The sequence below is a fragment of the Uranotaenia lowii genome, chromosome 3 (genome assembly GCF_029784155.1).
Source record: "Uranotaenia lowii strain MFRU-FL chromosome 3, ASM2978415v1, whole genome shotgun sequence".
In the NCBI taxonomy this organism is placed as follows: Eukaryota; Metazoa; Arthropoda; class Insecta; order Diptera; family Culicidae; genus Uranotaenia; species Uranotaenia lowii.
The window spans coordinates 111,258,473-111,282,150 of record NC_073693.1 but is presented as its reverse complement, the minus strand read 5'-3'; the positions used below and the strand labels follow the sequence as shown (position 1 = coordinate 111,282,150).

The 23,678-nt window shown below is 34.0% G+C and overlaps 2 protein-coding genes across 2 annotated transcripts; one reads left to right on the top strand and one right to left on the bottom strand.

Annotated features, from left to right (window-relative positions):
• Position 1: 1 nt before the first annotated feature.
• On the bottom strand, positions 2–10,006 carry LOC129758816 (CLIP domain-containing serine protease B15-like). The gene is made up of 3 exons (XM_055756448.1): positions 8,650–10,006; positions 356–772; positions 2–283 (listed from the first exon to the last, which is right to left on the bottom strand). Exons 1-3 carry the CDS (start codon positions 9,326–9,328, stop codon positions 30–32), a joined length of 1,350 nt encoding a protein of 449 aa, XP_055612423.1. The 5' UTR covers positions 9,329–10,006; the 3' UTR covers positions 2–29.
• Positions 10,007–21,113: 11,107 nt separating this feature from the next.
• LOC129758815 (clotting factor G beta subunit-like) lies at positions 21,114–23,678 on the top strand. The gene is made up of 2 exons (XM_055756447.1): positions 21,114–22,007; positions 22,919–23,678. The coding sequence occupies exons 1-2, from the start codon at positions 21,152–21,154 to the stop codon at positions 23,359–23,361; spliced, it is 1,299 nt and encodes a 432-aa protein (XP_055612422.1). The 5' UTR covers positions 21,114–21,151; the 3' UTR covers positions 23,362–23,678.

The window sequence follows — 23,678 nt, the reverse complement described above, 5'->3', positions numbered from 1 at the left end:
TGTTGTTTATTTTTAGTAATAATAAAATTTTACTTCCAAACCTCACATAGGACTTGCTTCCTGGCATTACAATTAGCATTAATCCAAAAAGCATTTTTATTTCCTAAAACAGCTGCACAATGTGTGTTCTTATTGACATAATTTGGCTCGTTTTGGCGCCAATTTGTGAAAGTGACTACCTTTCCACTGAATTGCCACTTGAAAACCAAATTTTCCCCCAGATCATTAGCTCCGATCCAAAAGTGTCGAATTCGTGAAACTCCCTGTGCATCCGTTTCCATTCCTGCGAAAAATAAAAACCAATTTTCATCCATCAGACCCGGTCAAAGAAAATCTCATTAAAATAATCCCCTACCTGTCTGTGACACAATCTCCTTGACTTTGGCGTTATCATGTGTGGATTTAATCTCGGCCAAATGTTGTCCAATCGAGCGACAGTAATCTCCCGCCTGGAACCAATTTACCTTTTGGTCCGCCGCAAACGAAGAAGCCTGGAAGCGTTTGATCTTGCCATTTCCGCCGGAAGTCGTCGGCGACGCGGCCATGTGGGCCGAGGGAGCAAGATTCTGTGGCGATGCCAGTAAACCGCAACTTTCCTTGATGAATGACTCAAAAGCTGCTACCTTTGTAAAGCCGGTGTAGTCCTTGGTGCTGCAGAGATTCGAATTTGCGCTGCGGGCTCCGGTGAACGATACTATTCCGATGAGGTACCAATTTCCGTTTTGATTGTAATACATGCCGCCGCCGCTGTCGCCGTTGCAGACGTTGGTGCCTGATACATGGAGGACATGGAGGACAAAGTGCAAATTTAGAGCTTTTAAATTGTACTAACAGTTACTAGAAGGGTCAGTCGTATTCATAAAACTATCCTTTGAGTTATATTAACATAGAATTTTAAAACATCACTTCGATATAAAAAAAAACAACATCAAGTCTTTTGAAACATCTTCAAAAACCTCATAATGTGAAGAAAAGCTCTCCGCTAAAGAGTTCTGAGGCACTTGAAAATAAATTGAAGATCCATGATGCTTTAGGAGGGCTTCATGGATAACTTATTCCAACTCTAATTTGTTCAGTACCGTCAAACGGGGCATCATGCAAAAGCAGGGTTAGATGCAACATTTGTATACCACAACACTTATTAAATTTTCATTTCAATATACTGTAATAAAGTTATCATTGAATGATAAGAAAATGATGATGACATAGTTTTAAACATCGTGAAAGAGTTTTTAAACGTTTTTGGTTCTCATAAAAAATTTAAAAAAAAAATCGAGCAATAGATGCACAAATTTTTACATTTTTCGATGCCGTAAAAAACTTTACCCAGTATGACGGATTGGCTTAATGATATCACCTACAAACTTTATATTGCTTTTATTATCCTATTCCAACACTGTTGGTGTAGAAATATTTCTCAGACAATCGCCAAGTTTTTTTTAAATAAATATTTTTATAATTCTGTTACTTGTCTAGGGCAAAATGCAACGAAATGCAAATAAGAACTAAACCTCATAAATTTCGTTTCCATACACTGGGATATGATTGCTTTGCATTATGCGTTTGTATACATTAAAACTTCATCCATCCTAAGATTTTTTTTTCACGATTTAAGCTAATAAAATATTTTGTAATATTTTTTCCCCCTAAATGTATGTAGCAAATTTACACTTTTTCCATAAAAACATTTTTGACAGATAAAATTTAAAAATTTAATTCGAACAAAACTAAAAATTACTGCAATTTGTGCTTTATGCGTTATGGCATCACAAATGTATCCAAAGCTATAAATTTTCAAACTTTTTAATTTGATTTTTCATGAAATTCAAAGGTTGTTGCAATGAACCCCTTTTTCTTAGTAGGGTGAATATCGCAAGTTTTTATAAATTTTAAAATAGCTGGTACATACAACCAATAATTTTTCTGACTACGTGAATATGATGTCCCATCAACCTTAGAACTTTTGATGTACAAGAGGTATGATAATCTGTGGGAATTAAGATTCTGAAAGCCATTGAAGTTGAAAATTGTTGCATGTTGCCCAGTTGACAATAGATCTTTGATACTACATGTTGGATCGATACTTAATTGATGAAAATGGATAGGCAATTTTTTTTAATTTTCTTGTCTGAACCCATAACTTCATCACAGGGTTTTTTATTGAAAAAGTGAGATTTTAAAGTTAAAGTTTCATTAAAAGTGCATCTATTTGACATTTTACATTTAAATTGCATGCCCAGTAAGTATTTGTGTTCATAATCATTTAGCATTGGTAATACTTTTTAGTCAAAAGATTAACATCGAAATAAGCTCTAAAAAATAAACATAACATCTATCATTACCCTACATGTAACATGAAACTTCACAATTATTATTGAATGATCTGAACTCTTCGTTGTCTTCGACAAATAGAAAAAAAATTGTTTCCAACTTTGTTTTATACAGTATCTACTGGAAATGAACCAATTTTCTTTGTCTAGTAACTTTATCAAAATATAATTTTTATAAAAAAAATTGTGAAGTTTTTTATACATGGGAGAGTGGGGAATCATGGGCCACTTTGTTTCGTTTTTCCATAACTTCTTTATTTTAAAAGATAAAATGAAAATAAAAAATGGTATGGTTTTCTACTATTTTTTTTAAATTTTTAATAAGTTAGTTTTCCCAAATTCTGACTGTTTGAAAAAAGGCAATATTTTTTGGATTTTGAAAAATGGTGGGGAATCGTAGGCCACTAAATCCAAATTGATCAAATAACATGCAAAGTTCATGAGTTGACCCGAAACTGTGATTTCCTAATTCATTTCGTTATTTCATAGCAATTTCAGATGATGAAATAAAAAAGAGAGCTGTGTATGATCGCATAGATTCCAAAACCTGGCTCGCGAACGTTTTGCAAAATTTTCTTCTATAGGATGGACAAAATATTTTTCATAACTCTTCATTTGGCATAAGAAAACTTTACAGATAGGTAAAACGTATTTTAAGTTATGAATCTGTATAAAAACATAAAAATATAGGTGATTCAAGATGTGTGGCCCACGATTCCCCACCAGCTATGATTTGCAAATTGGATGCGTTTGTGTGACTTAATGATGTTTCATCAAAAATTCCTTTTCCATGTGAAAGATCATGACAAAACTAAGATCATAAGCGTATGAGCATATTTTTGTTATGCACTTTAGGTTCCCCATCGATGAAATAAGTGGGTGTTTTTTTAATTATGTAAGTAAATTTATCTAACTTTTTTTAGCTTGATAAATAAAAGAAGCATATGATGCGTATTTCAGTCAACAACATATAGGAATATATGCTCACGCAAAGCGACGACGATGACAGTTGGTTTGAGATTTTTATCTCAACACACATCTGAGATATTAAAAGTGGCCCACGATTCCTCATGGCCCACTATACCCCACTCTCCCCTACTATTTAAGAACAAATCTGCTCTCTTTTGTTTTCAAAATAAGCTAAATTGCAAAAGTTATTCAGAAAACAAATCAAACACAACCATCAATTGGGCTTTATCCAACACCTTATTCATACCTATCGAAAGAATGCAAGAGAGCATTAGATTTTGCTCTCATAGCCTGGAAATCGTTGATAGCGACAATGTTTTCCAGTTCTCTTATTGGTCGATATTCCTCGATTCCCAACTGATTTTTGGCCATCTTTATGCTCAGTTCATGGTTGCCACATGTACTGATTTATCTTTAAAAGTACAAATTTTTGGACTCATTTTTGGTACAGATTCTGTACGTGCAGATGAAGGATTTTTAAAATTTGATATAGATTTTTGGCATTTGGTGTTATGTATAGCAGTGAGGCTCTAAATAAACCATGTGAGTGATACTGACTTAATGAAATATTCAGTGTTCGGCACTAAAGCGCTAATCCGCTAATCGCTAATTAGTCCGCTAACTTATTGTTAGCGGTTTAATTTTGTCGCTAAATTTTGATTGAGCTAGCGAATTCAAAAGTTCCGCTATATTTTGGTTCCGCTAACTGAAGACCGCTAACTCTCATATATTTGTTTCAAACTCACGAATTATTACTGATAGTCATAAGGTCGCAGGAATGTTTTCGGCACGTACGAGGGCCGGGTAAATTCAGGCTATGTTTTCTAAAATCCTGCCAAAATCCGGACATTTGTAGTACCGAGTATTTTTCGAAGAAAAATAAAGAAATAAAACGCTTAAATCAATATTTTTCACACGAAACATTTTAGCCTTCCAAAAACCTTGAATAATTATTTTGTTAAGAAAAATCTTTTGGACGAAAAAAAAAAACAAAAATTAAAATGACTCAATTTGAGTTTTTTGTTTGATTTAGCAAACAAAGTGAATAAATCCGGATAATATCATGAAAACCGGCATCCAGGCCGGACCTAGCTTTTCCAAACTTAGTTTTAAATATTCGGGCAAGTGTGGATAAGACTTGGCAATCTGGCAAGCTTAGTTATGTTTGAATGGACAAATTTTATCTTGTTTTGAAATACGCACATGATTTTTCTTTTAACTCTGGAAAAGAGTTTTCGTTTTTGTACCAATTTGTAAATTTTCTAAAGGATTCTTTCTGCTGAAAAACTTCTTCGAAGACCGTAACTTAGTATCAAATCATATAACGGAATTTTAACCTGTTGAATGGAATTGGAGGCAGACCAATTAAATCTGGACTGCGTAAAGTATTTGCACCTAAAGAAAAAAGATGGAGCCATGATTCGTGATATAAAAACTGTTATTTTTGTATTGTTGTTACAAGTTTAAATCAACTGTGTTTGTATTTTCCGGTGTTGAATATGTATGTGTTGTAAATCCATAAAACATGAAATCAACAAAAAAAAATATGAATAATTTTTCGGTGTACGTTTTTTGGTCAACAGTTAGCGATTAGCGCTTTAAGTTTAAGCGATAAATTTTTCAGCATATTCAGCGATTTTAATTAGCGATCGCTAACTTTGACTGAGTTAGCGATTTCACTAGCGGCGCTATTAGAGAGATTGGTTTCAGAGACTTTAAATGGTAAAAAAAAATCGAAATTATATCTATTACAAACAATGCAATGGAGTTGTAAAATTGAAAAAAAACGTGTAGATTGCACTGAGTTTTCATATATTGTTGGTAGAGGTTTTGGTACAGATTTTTGTCAAAAAAGTACAGATGAAAAAGATTTTTTAGCTCGAGAGTACAGATTTGGATGTAGTAACATTGGCCCATCTGGTTGCAGAGAGAACAAGACGATCATTTTCTCATTATCATATCCGATTTCACACGTGCTCATGTTGCCATGCTCGGAGCAAAAAAGTTAAAAAAGAAGGAGAATCCAAGCTTCTCAACATGTGGCTAAAATGAGCGGCAAGCTTGAGTAAGAGAGCGTCACACGTTTTTAATGTGACGAGGCCTCCCAGGAAATATACCTGTCATGGGGTATGGGTATGGGTCCTGTGCAACTTAAGCTTTGCGCTATACTGGCTGAACGGGAGACGTGCACCTTAACTCGCCGAAAACCGTTAACGTACTGTGCACATCACAGGTGTGTGTTAATGCGTTATGCCAGAGAGAGAGAGAGAGAGAGAGAAAGAGATGAGTTCACTTCGGTAAGGCTGTGAGCGCCGACGATGTCGTTTGTTAGGGCAGGGCAATCGCGCAAGCGATAATCTGCTACACATCTCCCCCCTACACAAAAAGCTGAAGCAAACAAAAATGAATGAATTGAGCACAATTGAAATTTGAACAATTATCTTCCCCAAAAATCAAGAAAGACGTGTTCTTTATAATTCACACATACTAACATTAAACCAAAAAACTATGGCCTCTTCATTTGGGTAGACGTTTCTACTTATGTTCAATACTCTTGGACTTCCCATAAGGGGGCATCCATTAATTACGTAACGCTCCTAGGGGGGGAGGGAGTAAGCTCGAACGTTACGAATTGTGACATAGGGGAGGGGGGGAGGTATGCTCATCGTTATGTGACGATTTTTTCCTTGAAAATTTCAGTTTAATCGCAGCTATTATGGTGTCATGCAATTTTTGCAGAATGATAAGTCCACCAGAATCAGCTTAAAATTTGTAAGCTTCAACATGATTAAACTGGTTTGTAACCTTCCCTGTTTAATGATTCTGAGATAGACTCCTTAGACTGTGTATTGGATATTCAAGAAATAATCGCTAGAAAACCGAATATTAGATATGACCCATTCCAGCGTGACGTCACAACGTTTGCAAAATTTTTTTTTGGTATATTGTATGTAAGTTTTACAGGTCATATCGCACATTGTTAAAAATTGTACATTATAAGGTCAAAATTTAATCCTCTAAAATTTGAAACCAAAAGTATTTGTATAGAATAAATAGTTAACAAAATATAAGCAAAAGGAATCGTGAATAAGTGAACCTTCAGAACACTCTTTATGTTGGTCCTCCCGATCCAACGAAAACTCATAAAGTGAACCTACAGAACACTCATCATGTTGGTGCTCCCGATCTAACGAAAACTCATAAAGTGACTTGCTTTTAATAGAACTTAGAGACTCTGCGGAAATTCCGGAACAACGGTAGCAGAAAATAATATCCAAAACAAATCTTTGATCTTCCCGACTTCACTCAAATCACATCAGAATGGTCAGCAAGGCTGAAAACGACCGATTTACAGTCCAAGTTGGCCACTTTACTCGAAAAAAGCGATGATTTTTTCCCAGTTGTTTTGATCTTTTTTTTAAACGATTTCTATTTTCACACGTATGTACACAACCATATCGTTTAAAAAAACAGTGTATGATGTTTTTTTTATTGAAGGAGGACAATCCGCTTAATTATCAACAAATTCGACCAAATATGAAATTTTTAGTTATTTTCTAGGTCAAGCTTAGGAAACATAAAATGTGATAAAATATTGCCTTGTTTTTTTTCTTTAAAAAAAAAAGGTGGTTCACAGTAAGCATTATAGATGGCGCACATGGTGCCCAAAAATTTAAGTCGTAAAACTATTTCATTGGACACTATCTCAAAATCAGCTTGACATAACGTCACAAAAATTAACACATTATATTATTAGGCAGCTTTACTGAAATTTTCATCCATTTCAGGTGAAAACCGCATGTTTTTAGAAAATCAAAAATAACTAAAGAAACCAATAATTTTTCTAACTACGCCTGTTTGATTTCCTATCATAACTACACTTTCGATGAATAAGGGGTAGGATTAACTATGAACAAAAGGTTTTAAGAAGCCACTGAATTTAAAAATTGTTGCATGTTGCCCCAGTTCACGGTATTAACGGCTTATGATCTTACTTTCTTTATTATCTCATGTTTCTCTAATATTTCCCTTCACCTTTGAAAGTTATAAAATGAACGATTTTGGTTCCAAGACGATTTAGTGGATCTTACAACATTTAGGAAAAACTATCATAAAACAGTGGGAAACTAAACAGCGAAAAAAGGACACATACAATTGGAAACATGCAAAGTGAGTCTTCAACAAGGTTTAGAAGTCTTTTAGAAATTTATAAGTAAATAAAACTTGAGTATACTATTGTACGGGGAGATCTTCTATCTTGAAAAGTAGTTTAAACTCCAGAAGAGCTTTTTATTAGATGGAAAAGGGGAAAGATAAAAAAACATTTTTAATATTTGACGATAGAAAAATAAGGCCAAATCTATTAAATCTTCATAAAAAAAATAGTGGGTTAAAATGTTTTTCGTGATAGTATGAATCAGCATACAAAGGATTTTTTTTTAATTTATATTTTAACAAACCTCATAACTATGAATTTTTCAATATTATGAAAACGATAAACGCAGTAAATAATCTCAATCGAAGCTTTAAAATTAGTTACAAAACTTACATACCTACTATGCAATACATAGCTTACATGGCCAAATACGGGTCAAATTTTTTATTATGATGAAACCAAGCTTCTAAAATTTCTAGAAGTCAAACGACTCATTTTGAAAGGCCGGGTAAAATCAGCTAATTTATTCTAAACACTTAAGCCAAGCGTTCTTTTTCCCGGTAAAGAAAGCGACCTTTTAGCAGCTGAATAATTCACGCTATCCTAACATGGTTTCAAAAGGGTTGGAATATTTCGGGCGCCACTCGTTTCATACTACACCGAATCGAATCTCAATGTCTTGCTCGCTTCTTACTCCCTGTTCGGTCTGATTTGTATGGAAATACTTTTTTATTTTCATAATAATTTATCCAAAAAATTAAGATAGACTTGAGATACAATATCTTTAAAATTGTTGTTTAGCTCTTTTATAAACTTAAATTTTTAGTAATATAAGTAGAAATTTTTTTTTCTTAAAAAAGTTATAGCTTTTTAGAATTAAAAAATCCAAACGTAATGAAAAGTGTTTTTTGAAATGCTGATTTTTCTTGGATAATTTCATGGACTCGTTTTTTAAAAAAAAACAATCGACGTAACTAACCAACTTTAGCTGAAAAAATCCTATTTTTGCACTTGGTTGCATAAATAACTATTTCGGCTGTAAAAACAACCAAAAAAGTTATCGAAAGAGTAACAATTAATTGCTTCTAACTTTTCCATACAAAGCTTGCCGCGTTCCAATGAGCTTGCAGCTATGAATGAACCAAACTGTAATTTAAAATATTTGAGCTCAAACAAAGCAAAACATTAACTTACCATTGCGGTGTCCAGCACAAAACATTTCGTCGTTAAGGGTCCTATCGAATAAGTCCGGATTGCTCTCCAGGCACCGGGTATGACTAACGAGGGGAAGTGTGGTGCCACGCAAATCGTCCGCCAAGTTGTCATGCTCGGTATAACCCCAACCGACGACCACCCCCCGGACAGAACCATCATTCAGATTAATCGGCGGTTGTGGGAACACACAAATTGGCTGCACGTAATCGGTAAATTTCACTTGGGTTGCCAATTTCAGCACCGCCAAATCGTTCCGGCTGGTGGCCTGCTGGAAGTCCTCGTAAACCAGGACCTGATGAACGGCATGTTCCTGCACAGTATCTGAATAAAGGTTCAGCTTGAACTTGCCAACCTGAACGAACAGGGTGCTAGGCGAAAGAACCAAGGCGGTGGCCGAATCCGTGACGCAATGGGCCGCCGTAAGGACGCTGACTTCATTCACAAGAGTTCCTCCGCAGATATAGGACTTTTGGAAGCCTTGCGCCATAAAGAGCGCCACGTGCCAGGGGAATTCTCCCGGATGAGTGGAATATCCATGGGTTACCAACTGTTGCAGCAATATCTTCTGCTTTCCACATGTTTTGGATGCTATCGAATAATTACTTGTAAGAAATAACAAATAAACAGTACGCAAAACGATTTTAAGCGCGGAAATCATATTCGTACGAATCTTCTCGGTTGCGAAACGCTCAACCACTACCTAATCGACGAGATTCGGTGGCTTTGTTTACCGCTTCATCAATGACGTAGTCAATCAGATGATAAAACAGGTTTCGTTTTTTTGGGGCGATTAAGAATTCAACTAACTGAGATTTGAATGTTCTCTTTAAATGGTTCCGATGGTTACTTTTAATCGCCTGCATGTATGCAATGATATGAGGTGTTGAGAAGGAGAAATAAGCCGGACAAATTTGAAATCCTTCTTTTGCACGGCTAAATTAAGAGATTGAGGGTCCCAGGCAGGGTTCAACAAAACGCACTCTTTTAGACGCGCGCGGCACACGCAAACCATTTCTCTCGAGCGAAACACTTCTTCGTTTGCGTTCTGGCCGTTGACGCGCTCTCGCTCGAAACAAAAACACGCGCGCTCAATCTTTTCCCCTCGTTCTCGTCGACGAGATGCACTATCCGAAATCTGCGCGAGCGGCCGAGTCAAACAGGCACGGCTAGCTCTCGCGCGTCCTAATCGAGCGGCGGGTGAGGCCTCTCTTTTGGCTCAAAGAACAGCACGCAGCGGCCCACAATGTAGCGCGCGGCGGCTCTCCGAATGATCCGAGGCGGCCCTCTTTTCGTCACCGGGCGGCGCGCACGGGCTCGAGTGAGGGCCTTGTGTTTCGTTCGTGTTTCTGTTTGCAGTGCTGATTGAGAAATCTGTGTGTATGATTTCATCAACAGGATAGTTAAAATATATGTAAGCGCGCAATGGGATTTGGCGGAGGGTTACAAGAATTAATGTAGGAGGTTAACATTACCCATTAGTAACAGTTACCAGCACTAGTAACTATGAAAAATTTACCATGAAATAGTAAAATTTCGCAAAAAACGCCAAATCAAAGAGCTTTACACAAGGATTGTTAAAATGAATGTTAAAAATGTTCTAGCCACTAGTTATAGTTACCAGCACTAGTAACTATGAAAAATTTACCATGAAATAATAAAATTTCGCAAAAAACGCCAAATGAAAGAGCTTTACACAAGGTTGTTAAAATGAATGTTAAAAATGTTCTAGCCACTAGTAATAGTTACCAGCACTAGTAACTATGAAAAATTTACCATGAAATATTAAAATTTCGCAAAAAACGCCAAATGAAAAAGCTTAACACAAGGTTGTTAAAATGAATGTTAAAAATGTTCTAGCCACTAGTAATAGTTACCAGCACTAGTAACTATGAAAAATTTACCATGCAATAGTAAAATTTCGCAAAAAATGCCTAATGAAACAGCTTTACACAAGGATTGTTAAAATGAATGTTAAAAATATTCTAGCCACTAATGATAGTTACCAGCACTAGTAACTATGAAAATTTTACCATGCAATAGTGAAATTTCGCAAAAAACGCCAAATCAAAGAGCCTTACGCAAGGATTGTTAAAATGAATGTTAAAAATATTCTAGCCACTAGTAATAGTTACCAGCACTAGTAACTATGAAAAATTTACCATGCAATAGTAAAATTTCGCAAAAAATGCCTAATGAAAGAGCTTTACACAAGGATTGTTAAAATGAATGTTAAAAATATTCTAGCCACTAGTAATAGTTACCAGCACTAGTAACTATGAAAAATTTACCATGCAATAGTACAATTTCGCAAAAAATGCCTAATGAAAGAGCCGTACACAAGGATTGTTAAAATGAATGTTGAAAATATTCTAGCCACTAGTAATAGTTACGAGCACTAGTAACTATGAAAAATTTACCATGAAATATTAAAATTTCGCAAAAAACGCCAAATCAAAGAGCTTTACACAAGGATTGTTAAAATGAATGTTAAAAATATTCTAGCCACTAGTAATAGTTACCAGCACTAGTAACTATGAAAAATTTACCATGCAATAGTACAATTTCGCAAAAAATGCCTAATGAAAGAGCTTTACACAAGGATTGTTAAAATGAATGTTAAAAATATTCTAGCCACTAGTAATAGTTACCAGCACTAGTAACTATGAAAAATTTACCATGCAATAGTAAAATTTCGCAAAAAATGCCTAATGAAAGAGCCGTACACAAGGATTGTTAAAATGAATGTTGAAAATATTCTAGCCACTAGTAATAGTTACGAGCACTAGTAACTATGAAAAATTTACCACGAAATATTAAAATTTCGCAAAAAACGCCAAATCAAAGAGCTTTACACAAGGATTGTTAAAATGAATGTTAAAAATGTTCAAGCCACTAGTAATAGTTACCAGCACTAGTAACTATGACAAATTTACCATGCAATATTAAAATTTCGCAAAAAACGCCAAATCAAAGAGCTTTACACAAGGATTGTTAAAATGCATGTAAAAATAATCTAGCCACTAGTAATAGTTACGAGCGCTAGTAACTATGAAAAATTTACCATGAACTAGTAAAATTTCGCGAAAAACGCCAAATGAAAAAGCTTTACGCAAGGATTCGTAAAATGAACATTAAAAATTATCTAGCGAATAGTAATAGCTACCAGTATTAGTAACTATGAAAATTTACCATGCAAATGCAAAATTTCGCAAAACACGCCAAATCAAAGAGTTTTACCCACGAATTGTTAAAATGAATGCAAAATTTATTCCCGCCACTAGTAATAGTTACCAGCACTAGTAACAATGAAAAATTTACCAATAATAAATAATTGTTATAATTATTTTTCACGAAAAACGCAAAATCAAAGGTTCTAAAGCTTGTTCAAATGATTGTCGAAATATTCTAGCGACTAGAAAACACATACAATTATGGTCACAGAATGCATGCACACAACACTCAACTCAGTTTACATGATAGTGCTCTTTCATTTGGCGTTTTTCGCGAAATTTCACTATGCATGGTAAATTTTTCATAGTTACTAGTGCTGGTAACTATTACTAGCGGCTAGAATATTTTTAACATTCATTTTAACAATCCTTGCGTACGGCTCTTTGATTTGGCGTTTTTTGCGAAATTTCACTATTGCATGGTAAATTTTTCATAGTTACTAGTGCTGGTAACTATTACTAGTGGCTAGAATATTTTTAACATTCATTTTAACAATCCTTGCGTACGGCTCTTTGATTTGGCGTTTTTTGCGAAATTTTACTATTGCATGGTAAATTTGTCATAGTTACTAGTGCTGGTAACTATTACTAGTGGCTAGAATATTTTTAACATTCATTTTAACAATCCTTGCGTACGGCTCTTTGATTTGGCGTTTTTTGCGAAATTTCACTATTGCATGGTAAATTTTTCATAGTTACTAGTGCTGGTAACTATTACTAATGGCTAGAATATTTTTAACATTCATTTTAACAATCCTTGCGTACGGCTCTTTGATTTGGCGTTTTTTGCGAAATTTCACTATTGCATGGTAAAATTTTCATAGTTACTAGTGCTGGTAACTATTACTAGTGGCTAAAATATTTTCAACATTCATTTTAACAATCCTTGTGTAAAGCTCTTTCATTTGGCGTTTTTCGCGAAATTTTACTATTGCATGGTAAATTTTTCATAGTTACTAGTGCTGGTAACTATTACTAGTGGCTAGAATATTTTTAACATTCATTTTAACAATCCTTGCGTACGGCTCTTTGATTTGGCGTTTTTTGCGAAATTTCACTATTGCATGGTAAATTTTTCATAGTTACTAGTGCTGGTAACTATTACTAGTGGCTAGAATATTTTTAACATTCATTTTAACAATCCTTGCGTACGGCTCTTTGATTTGGCGTTTTTTGCGAAATTTCACTATTGCATGGTAAATTTTTCATAGTTACTAGTGCTGGTAACTATTACTAGTGGCTAGAATATTTTTAACATTCATTTTAACAATCCTTGTGTAAAGCTCTTTCATTCGGCGTTTTTCGCGAAATTGTACTATTGCATGGTAAATTTTTCATAGTAACTAGTGCTGGTAACTATTACTAGTGGCTAGAATATTTTTAACATTCATTTTAACAATCCTTGCGTACGGCTCTTTGATTTGGCGTTTTTTGCGAAATTTCACTATTGCATGGTAAATTTTTCATAGTTACTAGTGCTGGTAACTATTACTAGTGACTAGAATATTTTCAACATTCACTTTAACAATCCTTGCGTACGGCTCTTTGATTTGGCGTTTTTTGCGAAATTTCAGTATTGCATGGTAAAATTTTCATAGTTACTAGTGCTGGTAACTATTACTAGTGGCTAGAATATTTTCAACATTCATTTTAACAATCCTTGTGTAAAGCTCTTTGATTTGGCGTTTTTTTGCGAAATTATACTATTGCATGGTAAAATTTTCATAGTTACTAGTGCTGGTAACTATTAGTAGTGGCTAGAACATTTTCAACATTCATTTTAACAATCCTTGCGTACGGCTCTTTGATTTGGCGTTTTTTGCGAAATTTCACTATTGCATGGTAAAATTTTCATAGTTACTAGTGCTGGTAACTATTACTAGTGGCTAAAATATTTTCAACATTCATTTTAACAATCCTTGTGTAAAGCTCTTTCATTTGGCGTTTTTCGCGAAATTTTACTATTGCATGGTAAATTTTTCATAGTTACTAGTGCTGATAACTATTACTAGTGGCTAGAATATTTTTAACATTCATTTTAACAATCCTTGTGTAAAGCTCTTTCATTTGGCGTTTTTCGCGAAATTGTACTATTGCATGGTAAATTTTTCATAGTAACTAGTGCTGGTAACTATTACTAGTGGCTAGAATATTTTTAACATTCATTTTAACAATCCTTGCGTACGGCTCTTTGATTTGGCGTTTTTTGCGAAATTTCACTATTGCATGGTAAATTTTTCATAGTTACTAGTGCTGGTAACTATTACTAGTGGCTAGAATATTTTTTACATTCATTTTAACAATCCTTGTGTAAAGCTCTTTCATTTGGCGTTTTTCGCGAAATTTCACTATTGCATGGTAAAATTTTCATAGTTACTAGTGCTGATAACTATTACTAGTGGCTAGAATATTTTTAACATTCATTTTAACAATCCTTGCGTACGGCTCTTTGATTTGGCGTTTTTTGCGAAATTTCACTATTGCATGGTAAATTTTTCATAGTTACTAGTGCTGGTAACTATTACTAGTGGCTAGAATATTTTTAACATTCATTTTAACAACCCTTGTGTAAAGCTCTTTCATTCGGCGTTTTTCGCGAAATTTCACTATTGCATGGTAAATTTTTCATAGTTACTAGTGCTGGTAACTATTACTAGTGGCTAGAATATTTTCAACATTCATTTTAACAATCCTTGTGTAAAGCTCTTTCATTAGGCGTTTTTCGCGAAATTTCACTATTTCATGGTAAATTTATCATAGTTACTAGTGCTGGTTACTATTACTAGTATGTATTTTAAAACTTCTGACATTGATTGTTATAACCCTCCTCCCAAGGCTATTGCGTGCTTCTATATGTTTTACCATATCTATTGATTTAATTATTCGCACAGATTATTCCGTCGGCCCTCAACAACGAAAACACGGCGAACACTCCGTGTGCTAAAGAGAGCCGCGCGCGCCGTCCGGTGAGCCGCCGTGTCCTCTCGGTAGATGCTCGGTGTTCCTACACGCGCGCTGTTAGAAAAACGCAAACGCAGTTTCCGAACCGCTCGCGCTCTCGAATAGGCGCGCGCGAATTCGCTCTGCTCAAAAATTTTCAATCTGCGTTTTGGTCGCAAATTTCTCGAGAGAATTTCGAGCAATCAAATGTGCCCGTGAACCGAGAACGAAAGAGCTGCGTTTTATTTGCTCTTTCTCATTCGACGCACTCCTGCGTGTTGAACCCTGAGTCCCAGGGCAATTTTTCTCGGGGGGCCCCTATGATTTGTTTTGTTTTCAAATGCTATCCCAGAGAATACAAAACATTATAAACGTGTGAAAGAACTGGAGATAGGTTCTGTATACTCTCTTCAAATAACCATGTTGTCTGCGTAGAAGATGGTTTCTGAAAATTGTTAATTAATCACGTGCAAATATTGCGGAAAAGTTTTGAAATTTCTCAAAAAAGAAAGCTTTGATTGGAGCTACAAAATGCAAAATTTAATTCTCATTTTATGAATACCGTTATCACCAACTAAAATTCTCTGATTTAAAATAATGACCAGATAGATATTTTAAATGTTTTTCATTTCATCATTGATCGTCTGGTTTGTGCTTCGTCAAGAAATATTCATCTAATGCCAATTGGGAAGTATCATGAAGATTTGCATCATAGAATACAAAATTGAGTAAAAATAAACAAAACAACATAATTAAATTCAGATGCCATAGAGATAAATATATTAGACTTTAAGAATTCAAAACCTCAAATCAGGTTAAATTTAGAATTACAATTGTCTCAAATCTTTATCATAATTTGAAATCAAGTTTTGAGAAACAAAATATTAATTAAATAAAAAAAAGTTTCAATCACAGCCAAAGCAGAAATTACACCAAATGTGTATTTCAATTTCAAATCTTTGAAACACAAAAAAATAAACGTTTTCGTGAGATGTTTATTAATATGATTCTTATCAGATAATAAATAATTGTTCTCAAATTGTAATTCTAAATGTGACAGAAGTTTCATTTGATGCACCCAAAGCCAGGGTTTAGATGAATAAATGATTGATTGAAATAAAAATTCAGAATAGACATTCAATGTATAAAACACAAATTAGTTATCATTGAAAAAAGTCAGATAAGGAATCCAAATGAGTTTAGCACCTAAAACAAAGATCCTGAATTCTCAAAAATCCGAAAAACCATGAAACTGAACTTCAGTAACTGAAGAAACAACATAAGACTTGAAAATCTCAATGAATTGAATGTGGAAAAAGATAAGGTTAAAAACATAGAAATATTCATATTATGAGAATCACTTAAGGATATTAGCAACTCAGCTATGAGATGGTTTTTATAATAATTTGAGAATGATCATTTGGAAAATTATATGCTGAATTTAGAATATTCACTTCAGTGGATAATATAACTTTTGTTAAATCAATTGTAAATGTTTCAATACAAATTTCAAGTACAAGACAGAAATCGGGATAGAAATTCAAAATAGAAACTCAGTACTCTCGATTGGTCCAATTTAAGCAGCTACTTTTTTTTACAGGTTTTATTTTCAAAAATAGGGAAAGAAAAGAGTTTAGAATTTATAAACCAACGGAAATTTAAATTTCCTATTCTATACAGAATATCCTGACTGACATGTTTCAAAGTTTTTTTTTCGCACAGCCAAAGCAGAAATTACACCAAAAGTATATTTCAATTTCAAATCTTTGAAACACAAAAAAATCGTTTTCGTGAAATGTTTATGAATATGATTCTTATCAGATAGAAAAAAATATTATAAAATTGTTCTTCTAAATGGGACAAAAGTTCCATTTGATGCCCTCAAAGCCAAAGAGATATACATGAAAAAATGATTTGATTTGATTTGAAATTCGTTCATTTGAAAGGGTGCCGTGCACTATTCCGATTAAGCACTCTTAATGAAAAAATGATCTATTGAAATAAAAATTCAGAATAGGCATTAGATGTTTAAAATACAAAAAAAATACATTAAAAAAATCAAAGAAGGAATCCAAATGAGTTTAGTTCCTAAAAGTTTTCGAAATGCAAATTTAGCTAGAAATAATAACAATACAAAAAATTTAAAATAAATTAGAAAATTTATTTCCAAAGCCATTTTTATACGCATAACCATCACACAAACTCGCTAAATTTACTTCAATTATCTTATGTTTCGAAACACCAAAGAACGAATGCGAATTTGAATTTCGAATAAATCCAGAATTTGAAGCTTCGAGCTTAAGAATCATTGCAAAGAAATAAAAAAGATAAAATATAACACCAGATTTAGAAACAGATTAAAATCGAAATCTAAAAAAAAAATCAGACCAAGTTAAAACTGTTAAACAAAATGGTGAAAATTGATAATTCTAATCATATTTATTTATATTGCTTTTCTTCATTTTCAATTGAAGGAATGATTGAAAAACTTCTCTGTATTATCTTAAATTTAAATAAAATCTTGTTTTTTTTTATTTTGTAACTGGAAGAATTTGAATCCAAAAAAGAATTTTATCACTGAGTACCAAAAATATTGATTGATCGATGGCGTTCTTGAAATTATTATTTTTTTAAATTAAATTCAATCTTCATCAATGTATTTTTCATAAATTCACCAAAATTTAAAATGAATATTTTTCTCCTTATTGATAATTTACATTAAAAACAGTGATTATCTAATATTTAATCAAATTAATTTTTTATTGAATCGCTCATTCATTCATTGAAAAAAATTTAATCAAAGTTTAAAAGTAAATTATCGAAAAAAAAATTATTTTGAATTTCAAAGAATTTATTAAAAACACATTGATAGTGATTGAATTTGATTTAAAAAACCTATTTGGTTTATTTAAAAAGTGCCAGCGATCACATAAAATCCTCTGGAACTCAGTGATTAAATCTTTTATTTTTAATTCAACTTTCACCGGTTGGGTCGATAAATTTAATTTGAAAACAAAATCATGTTGATTAAATATTCATAAAATTATACATAACATGAAGATTAAAAAGATAAGTTTTTAATATTTTAAGAAGAGAAATCACCGTGAGTTTGTTTTATGAAATTAATTTGCGGCTTTATCGGTGAGGGTTAAAGAGTTGAAAATGAAAGACGGATAGAATATCAGAAGAAAACTTGCACATGTGCATTCACATGGCGGTCGAACCATCCATAATTAACTGTATCGAAAAACGTAGTGCCTTCTCTATTGGGTACTACTTCTTCAATACAGTTCATTGGTGTGGGACAAGGAATTTAGTATGTGGTCAAGCTTCTATTTCAAATGCTCTTCGCTCTTTTCACCACCTTAGAATTTTCTTCTGACATTCTATCCGTCTTTCACTTTCAACTCTTTAACCATCACCGATAAAGCCGCAAATTAATTTCATAAGATTTTAACATAGAAGATTTAAAAAATTTCTTTTCAAAAACACTTTTGACCATTACAAAAACTTATTTATATAGCATTTAATTGATTCAAGAGACAGAATTTTGATGCCTATGGTTTAATGATTGATTTAGAAGGTATTGGTGTCATGAACTGGAAAATTTTGTAAGATTTTGTCTATAACCTCGCGTTTTGATGATTTTAAAATTAAAAGTTTAAAAATGAATAATTTTTGATTGAAATCAATCATTTATAGCTGATAAGCTTACAAATCCACATGAAAGAAGAAAAACGGATTCTGAATTTGTTTATTTAATTTTACTCAATCAAGAAATAATATTTCGATGGTGATGATGATGAAGATTGATTTAAACAAAAACGAGTTCTACAGTTTAACAAAATTGGAATGACTAGTGCTTTAACACGACTGAAGAAAGTTTTTAAAAACAAAAGTTTTATTTTCGAAGGGGTATAAGTTCTTAAAAGCTTATTTCGAGAAAACGCGCTTTTAAAATTTAATGTATGGCCATTTTCCGTGTATTTTTCAAGAATTTGTATATTTTTTAATGTTAAAGTATGTAAACAAAACTGTTAAAAATTCGAAAATAATAATCAAATATAGTCTTACATATGAAAAATCGTTAGGCATCAATATCTCAAAATCGACCATTTTGTTTTGTTTATACTCCTTTAGCTCTGAGAGCCTCATTTGACAAATTTGTTGAAGTCTGCTAAACGATTTGATTTTTGCCTTTTAGAATATCTCAAATTCAATAAGTGAATACTTTTTTGAAAATTTGTCAAAATCAGTTATTTTACATATTTAGTAAAATTAAACAAATATAAAATTCCTATAACTTTTCTCAACCAAAATTACTTGTGGATTTGTGAAAAGATGATTAGAACCTGGATTTCAAAAATATTTAAAATGTCTAAAAGTTTTGTCAGAAAAATGCAGAATTTTTATCAATAATTTTCAACCCATTGCCAAAAATAATTCCAAATTAACTCGTGAATTCATTTCACCTCAGAAAAATGTAAATTTTGAGGCCTTTAGTAGTTTATCAAAATCCATTTGATTTTGGATTTGAGGACTAAGGAAAAACAAAAAAACACAAAATTAAATTGAGACTGAAATTGGTTTCTTGAAAAATATCCGTATATAATTTGAAATGATATATGCGATTTTTTTCAAAGTGATTGGTAATAAACCAATTTTTAAGATGAGGTAAGGTTCATAACACACAGATTTGAGTTTTATTTCCAAAGGTTTATAAAATTGCAAATTGAAATGAAAAATTTAAAATTGGTTTCAATTCGTGAACGTTGTTATCGTTGAATGAAATGTCTCAGGCCTGGAGTAAGAGAGGATTAAAAACCGCCGGAGGCGAGCCAATTTTTTGACATGTCTGTTAACATTCTTTTCTTAACACCTTTTCATTTCTTGAACAGAAAAATTTCACTGGTAAAAAATCTCCATGGGGGGGGGGGGGTTAAACCCCTAAACCCCCCCCCGTTCGCACAGCCTTGCTCTTAGCACTGTGAAAATATACCAAAAACATGAATAACAAATGTGACACGGTTTCTCAAAATATGTTCAAATCTTTTAAGTAAATTTTCCGAAACGAAAAAATAAAATCCGTCATTTTTTACAGCTTAATTAATGCGGAAGCAACTATCAAAAGGATTCTTAATGAAAGAACTCAATACTAGCTTGAATAAACTTGATGACCCCAACTCGGATATGCTTTGTTCTGATTTTACTAATCCGTGGGTGACACTCAATTTTCATTTAAGTGAATTCCAATACCAAACAAATTTGTTTGGCCCATTTTATTATCGACATTATCAAAACTAGCCACTTTATCCAGCAAAAAAAAAAAAACATATCAAAACCATCAGATTTTTATCCCCGATTTTGTCGGCCTGACATGCTCTTTAAAATATCCAATAAACACATTCAAAAGAATCATAAATGAATTCCGTTTAGTTTTTTCCTAACAATACCACTTAAAGCGAAAGAAAATCTCCATTTAAGCACTATTAAACTTTCTCTGCAGCAAAACAAGCAATTCCAGCAAAACAATCAACACGATTGTTTCCGTTTCTCGCACTGCATGGTCAACATAAAATTGCCTTATGCCATAACTTTCATTTATGCATTTCTTTCAAAAGTCACCAGTTTTTAAAAAAAAGTGTCGTTTAATCCGCGTTATTTCACTTAAAGTTGATACATTTATGCAACAAATCGAGGAAAAACTTATTTTGGAAAACCACTGAAAACGCGACAAATCAGGACCGTGAGAGAAAATCGACTGTACTCGACCGCAGCTTACTTCGATCTCCTTTATTTTGCTTAAGAGAAATAAAAAATACAGATTTGTAGACATTGAAAATTCATGAAAAGTCATATTTTTTGTGAATTTTAAAAACGAATAATTAAAAGGTATTCAACAAACAAAGTGTTAAATCAGTCATTTTGACTGGTGCGGTCTTTCTAGTGTTAAAGAAAAGAAGCATATGAATCGTACATTGAACAACATAAAGAAAATTATTCGTCCGCAAAGCTACGACGATGACAGTTGGATTGAAATTTATATCTCAATACTCAGCTGAGAGATGTAGAGTGGTCCACGTTTCCCCACTCTTCCAGAGTAAGTAAGTATATAGATAGCAAATGCCGGTATGCTTACTATTTAAGTTATATTGTAGTTGCTACTCTTTCATTATTGACTTTCTTATATTCACACGGTGAGTAAACGTCTTATGTTTGTCTCAATTCCTTTGACCCGGAGAAAAAAATCCCCGGCTTTCTGTCTTGTAGCATCTTCCGCGATCCGCAAAACAAACCTCTATCAGTTCAACATGAATCTCGCGGTCGCGTTCAGGATCGGTATCGTACTCGTTGTGATCTCTCCTTTCGGCTCAATCGAGACGCAACAACTCGGTTGTGGAGTAAGGCAGATCAAAACGCGCTCTCTCATCACCAGTGGGACTGCAGTTCAACCTGGTGATTATCCATGGCATACGGCCATCTATCAGCTGGCGCCTTCCCGGCAATACATCTGCGGTGGAACTTTGGTGGGTCAGAGTGTGGTTCTGACTTCGGCCCATTGCGCCACGATTCCTGGCACGGGGACTCCCCGATCGGTCAGTGATTTGGCGATCCGAGTGGGGAAACATTTGATGAGTAAGGTTTCCGACTCGGAACAGGAACACGGAATCAGTAGTATAATCATCCGTCAGGGCTTCAACGGACAACGGCACGATCACGACATCGCTCTTCTGATTACCGTGCAACCGGTAAAGTATGGAAAGTTTGTGCAACCAGCCTGTTTACCCACATTTTCGCTGATTTCCGACACAACGGTTGGAACAATTGTGGGTTGGGGCTATACGGAGAAGAATAAGGTTTCCGATGTGCTTCGATCCGCACGAGCCCCAGTTGTGTCCAGAGATGTCTGTACCCGAAGCAATCCGGAAGCATTTGGTACCACTCTGACTGAGGATATGTTCTGTGCAGGGTTCCGAAATGGGACCAACGCATGTAATGGCGACAGTGGAGGAGGATTTTTCCGAAACGTCAACGATCATTGGTTCCTGTTGGGGATCATTTCATTCACGGCTGCTAAATCCTCGGACGATGGATTGTGCAGTTCCAGGGATTATTCGGTATACACAGATGTTGTCAAGTATAAGCGGTGGATTCGTAGTAACTCAAGTGAGTATTGTTTGACGTTGCAATGGTTGTTATTTCAGCTGGTTGGTAGACAATAAGATGAAAGAAATATGTTAATCAAATTAAGTAGGTAATACATTGCGTAACTCTGTCAATGTTTTCATATTAATTTAATCAGGAGGAGACAATTTTCACTCGATGTATTCAGATAGTCGACCAACATCTTATAAACAACGGATATACTCGGAAAATATTTGAATTTTCAGCGTTCAGAAATCATGATCATGGTTCAGCAATTTCTTGCTTCATGAAATCCAATTCAAAAATTTTGCAAACAATTTTTTTTTACATCACAATGACAACCTGGAACTGAACTACTAGTTAAAGTGGCTAAAATAAATATAAGAAAATAATAATTCATGCCTCCTGCCATTTTAACAACAGCAAAATGAGTGATCGTTGCAATTTGTTACCTCATCAATATTCTACACTTATTTAAAAAAACAGGGAAGCAATCATACTTTAGTTTGTTATTCAGTCGAAGTTGTTCTGTAGCCAAATGGCTTTTCGTGAATATAAAGATGCAAATGTAGTTGAGCGTTTTGGGTTATAAAAATTAGTTCAAACAAAAGAAACTTCAGCATACTCTCGAATTCAGACCAGCGCATGAAGAAAAAAAATTCCCTTCGAAGGGGAATCCCCTGTCTTGAGCCCTATGAATTCATAAATATGATCGATCGCGCTCTGGTTATTCAGTTCAATCCAAACACTTAAAGCAAAATGAGCAACACGTTGTTTTTCTTAGTATGTCTGTTACTCTTCGCATCGTTAATGGAATTATCTCGCGCATCTCCCATCATTGAGGAAGATGATTGTAGGTGTTTACAATTCGAAAAGACATTTTATTGATCTTCTGATTTGTTGTATTGATTTATAATGTTTTCTCTCCTCAGATTCATCCTTCGGAAACCTTTGTCCGGACACGCGACAACCAGTGAAGTATAAAAAGCAATACTTTGTGCACAACAACCGGGAGGTGAACTTTCACACGGCATGGCGATTGTGTCAGAGTTATGGGCATCGTTTGGCCACCATCACATCGGAAGAAGATTCCCAGTTGATAGAACAAGCTATCGCCAAATCGAACAATCAGAAAGGTCCCTGGTTCATCGGGGGAACCGATCTGGGTAGCGAGGGACACTTTATCTGGATTTCCACCAACAAACCGGTCGGTTATTTGTCCGGTTATTTTAATTATTCACCGGGGCAGCCGGACAATGCCGGAGGAAACGAAAACTGTCTGGAGATCGGGCGCTGGGGTGGAGTGGTCTGGAATGATGTGCCCTGTGACTGGAATCAGCGCTACATTTGCGAGTTTGTTCGACCGGAATATTGAACTAGATGGAGCACAAAACTTGTACATAGGTGTTCGACAAATCTAAATTTAAGGAAACCAAAACTGTGATTTTTTTTCATTGGCGTCAATCATGAATACTATTGTAATCATCTTGTGCTATTTTGCAACATTCGTTTGAAATAAATACATCGTTGTACAAATAAAAGGATAAAGAAGGAAAATATGAAATTTTGGATCCCTGATCACAAGTTTAAAATTACAGTAAATTTACGAGTTACATTTAAAAAAAATATTAAAAAATGTTACAATACACATGAAATACAGTGTGGCACGTGAAAGTGATGCAAATTCTTTAA

What these genes read in the sequence shown, in the direction of transcription:
- LOC129758816 (XM_055756448.1), bottom strand. Translation starts at nt 9,328, where the DNA reads ATGATTTCCGCGCTTAAAATCGTTTTGCGTACTGTTTATTTGTTATTT. An exon ending in TTGTGCTGGACACCGCAATG is followed by an intron (nt 773 to 8,649) that starts GTAAGTTAATGT and finishes TCCATGTATCAG; the next exon opens with GCACCAACGTCTGCAACGGC. An exon ending in GGAGATTGTGTCACAGACAG is followed by an intron (nt 284 to 355) that starts GTAGGGGATTAT and finishes TATTTTTCGCAG; the next exon opens with GAATGGAAACGGATGCACAG.
- LOC129758815 (XM_055756447.1), top strand. Translation starts at nt 21,152, where the DNA reads ATGAATCTCGCGGTCGCGTTCAGGATCGGTATCGTACTCGTTGTGATC. An exon ending in GTGGATTCGTAGTAACTCAA is followed by an intron (nt 22,008 to 22,918) that starts GTGAGTATTGTT and finishes TTCTCTCCTCAG; the next exon opens with ATTCATCCTTCGGAAACCTT.